At 37.2% G+C, this 4,023-nt stretch overlaps 1 protein-coding gene across 1 annotated transcript in view; it reads right to left on the bottom strand.

Moving 5' to 3' along the window:
* Nucleotides 1-333: 333 nt before the first annotated feature.
* The window catches only part of LOC107569426 (lysosomal-trafficking regulator-like), a 113,813-nt gene continuing 110,123 nt past the window's right edge, over nucleotides 334-4,023 (bottom strand). The window contains exons 51-54 of the mRNA XM_016255527.1: nucleotides 3,336-3,433; nucleotides 3,020-3,176; nucleotides 2,580-2,651; nucleotides 334-1,751 (exon numbers count right to left, since the gene is read on the bottom strand). Of these exons, the coding sequence (XP_016111013.1) occupies nucleotides 1,613-1,751; nucleotides 2,580-2,651; nucleotides 3,020-3,176; nucleotides 3,336-3,433 (466 nt within the window). The 3' untranslated portion in view covers nucleotides 334-1,612. The remainder of the gene's footprint in view (nucleotides 1,752-2,579; nucleotides 2,652-3,019; nucleotides 3,177-3,335; nucleotides 3,434-4,023) is intronic.

The following is a 4,023-nucleotide window of genomic DNA, read 5'->3' as shown; positions in this document are numbered from 1 at the left end:
TACAGTTAATTCAACAGAACGATAACAATATGCCTTTTCGTGATAGTTTTGTCAAATAAATTCACTCATCTCGCTTTACAAATTCACACAATGACAGTAACATCAATCTCTTTCTGAGGAAATACAAACATGACAATACTGTGCACGATAATTAAGAGATAAATGTGATGCAAGCATGGAAAATAGATTCAAAAACAAAAACCAAACACATAACCAGGGCTCTGTAAAGCCCAGATGATTCTCCCGAACTAGTCGACTGTCTTGCTTTTTTTGGATTTGCATTGACTGAATAACTTTATTTGAGGGTTGAAGTGATGCATATGGTGATATATCTGAAAACATAGTAGTGGGGGAAGAGGTGAAAGCATTCCCTTTCTGGTAAACACTAAAATATAAGACGAGATAATTCAATTTAGATGTAATGGACGACTAAAACTAACAGCAAATACAGAACAGAAAAAAAAGAAACAACCACGAAGGCAAAGACAATTCTGGATCATGTTTAGTTGGTGGACTTCAATTATTCTTCCTCCACATTTAAGACTTCAAGAGCATCTGATCCTTGTGACAATCTGAATGTACTGACGGGGAATTGTAATTTTTTAAGGATATAGCGTCATCTTTGTGCAATAAACATGTTTTTTTTATTGCAATCAAAAGTTTTCTTAATTTTATTTGTTAAAGAGGGTCCTTGAGGTAGATCGGACTAAACTTTATATTGTATCGCCAATGTTAGATAATGCTTAAGTGATCATAACATGCAACACATAAAACTAGAACAGAAAAGAAGAAAGTAGCACATGTTTTTAATGAACTATTACGAATTTGATGTGGTAACTGGGACGTTTGTGTCTGTTAAACAAAGTCAGGCTGAAAAGCACAGGATAAATATTAGCACGGTCAGCGATTCATGAGTGACACACGATCACCTTTAACATTCATAAGATCGTCCCAAGTGCATTTTATAATGAAGAACAGGAACCAGACGTTGAGATTGTGGCTTTCATCCTTGTTTGAGAATAAATATTTCAGCGGTTTGTCAATGAGGGATGAAGTTTAAGAAGGCATTGCGTGCACACATTCATTACGCCGCTGCATGTCACTCATGCACGAGCTTCACATGCTGAAAATGTCCCGTTTAAAACCTCCCAAATGCAGTTTCTGCAGGAACGCAGACGGACGGTAGTGTTCAGATGATTTCAGTCTGGTTTAGCTTCAAAAGCAGGATTTCTATTCTCAGGATGGCGACGGGTGGGCGAGATGAGGGACAAAAAGAAGGAAAGGCCTTCAAACGTTCAGTCTGGGCAGACCAGATTGTAGCAGCTTTCAAAATCAAACATCACAAAATCAAAAACAAATACTACATGAATCACAGTCCAAACAGATGAGGAGAAATGACGCGGGGAAAGGCCTGCGCTCGCTCTGCCTCACGACCCCCTGCTCTTTATGGTACAGTAGCTTCAAGTGCCGTCCATTCCTATGGCGTTTCAGGGGGCGGGTTCTGTGATGATCGTAGGCGGGGCTTTGTGCATGCTGGCTCCTCCTCTTCCTGGGTCAGTGGGGTCGCTCTCAGCGTCCGTCCTGTGTGGGTAACGAGCGGCGTGATGCAGGATCAGCCTGCAGCGTAGCTGCTGAGGAACGAGTAAAACATGGGCAGCTTCATGCGCTGCTGGTCTCGACGGCACCACGCGATCACTGTGCCCTCGCTGTTCGCCGTGTAGAGGTGATGACCGTCACACGAGAACGTGAGACTGAGAGAGAATCCAGAAGGAAATGTTATTAACCACGGGACACTTACACCACCAGTTATTAAGATTTAAGTCTTTTCTGCTCACCGAAGCTGCAATTATTTGATCAAAAATACTATAAAAATTGTAAAATATTATTACAGTTTAAAATAGCTGTTTTCTCTATAAATATATAGTAAAATGTAATTTATTCCTGCGATCAAAGCTGAATTTTCAGCATCATTACTCCAGTCTTGATCTTCAGAAATCATTCTGATATGCTGATTTGATGCTCAACAAACATTTCTGATTATTATCAATGTTTTTCTGAAAACCGTGATTCATTTTATTTTTCAGGATTCTTTGATGAATAGAAAGTTCAAAAGAACAACATTTTTTGAAATTGAATCTTTTGTAACATTATAAATGTCTTCACTGTCACTTTTGATCAATTTAATGCATCCTTGCTGAATAAAAGTATTTTTTAAATAATTGTATTTACCACAAACCTTTGAATGGTAGTGTATCATGGTTTTCACAAAAAAAAATGATATTTTATTTTTCAAAGATATCATGATTTCTGAAGATCATGTGACACTGAAGACTGGAGTAATGATGCTGAACATTCAGCTTTGATCACAGGAATAAATTACATTTTTACTATATATTCACTTAAAAAAAAAAAGTTTCAAATTGTAGTAATATTTCACAATATTAGTGTTTTTACTGTATTTTTGATTGAATAAATGCAGCCTTGGTGAGCCGTAGTGACCAGTAGTGGTATAGGTGCATGTCACTTTTCTAATAAAGATATTAGAATAAATCCATGTCATATGAGGTAAAAGTGTGTACCTCCTGATAGGCCTGTTGGATTTTGGGAAGGTGATCTCTCTGACTGGCTTCAGGTCCCATGTGCTCCACAACCTGAAATATGATGACAGAGAAGGAAGGAAGGAAAGCACCGATGGGAGTCGTCTTATTATATATTAATATACAATATACAAACGGAGTAAAAAAAAAAATCTCTCTATACTTTATTTGTAACCACTGTTTTTTAACCCATTTTATAAGAGTTACATCACTTGGACTTTTGAATAGCGTGAAGACGAGTACATAATCTCATTCCATTTTTTTTGTTACACAAATAGTTGTGCAGTTGTTATGCATCGTCAAAGTCAACTATTGAAACTTGTTTTAAAAGTCACTGTAAGAAAAATAATTAAACAAACAGTTTCATCAGTGAATCAGTATTTGGTCCCAGACAGTGTAGAGTTATTGCTTTCATGTTTTACCTGACCACACCGTTCTCCAGTCCGCCAGCGATCACGTTGACCGACACTCCCTCCGGCTGATTGGAGAACGCCACCGAACAGATGATCTCTCGACAGTGAACATGACCAATCAAATCTCCGTTGATCGTCCACAGCCTCAAATCACTTCCTCCACCCACTGTACACACACACACACACGAAGAGAACATGAAATGATTACAATTATTCTATACAAATTAATATTTGCAAATATTTTTTACCAACTGGTTTACACTGTAATTGAGAACTTAACAACAATAAAACAATGATTTATACAGTCACAGGAAAAGCAGCACACCTGAATCACACACTGTGGCGATATCACCTGTCGTCTCACTGGCTGACACGGCGTTCACTGGACTCTTGTGACCTGTGAGACTCTCAACGTAACACAACCTAACACAAAAGAAACCTTCTTTATTTTATCATTACTGCGACACAACGAAGAAAATACCATATGTGACCCTAGACCACAAAACCAGTCTTAAGTGTAAATTTTTCAAAATTGAGCTTTATGCATCATCTGCAAGCTGAATAAATGAGCTTTCCATTGATGTATGGTTTGTCAGGATAGGACAATATTTGGCCGAGATACAACTATTCGAAAATCTGGAATCTGAGGGTGCTAAAAAATCGAAATATTGAGAAAATCATCTTTAAAGTTGTCCAAATTAAGTTCTTAGCAATGCATATTACTAATCAAATTAAGTTTTGATATATTTACGGTAGGAAATTTACAAAATATCTTCATGGAACATGATCTTTACTTAATATCCTAATGATTTTTGGCATAAAAGAAAAATCTATAATTTTGACCCATACAATGTATTGTTGGCTATTGCTACAAATATACCCCAGCGACTTAACACTGCTTTTGTGCTGCAGGGACACATATTAAAGTAATTTACTGCTACTTTGATGTAAAAGTACTTTAAATACACAACAAAAATTGGTGCAGGATTTACACTGAAACAACTTTCACTCAG

The sequence above is a fragment of the Sinocyclocheilus grahami genome, unplaced genomic scaffold (assembly GCF_001515645.1).
Source record: "Sinocyclocheilus grahami isolate Dianchi unplaced genomic scaffold, SAMN03320097.WGS_v1.1 scaffold1344.1, whole genome shotgun sequence".
Lineage (NCBI taxonomy): Eukaryota > Metazoa > Chordata > Actinopteri > Cypriniformes > Cyprinidae > Sinocyclocheilus > Sinocyclocheilus grahami.
The sequence above is the reverse complement of the archived record's forward strand: the minus strand, read 5'-3'. Positions and strand labels throughout refer to the sequence as shown.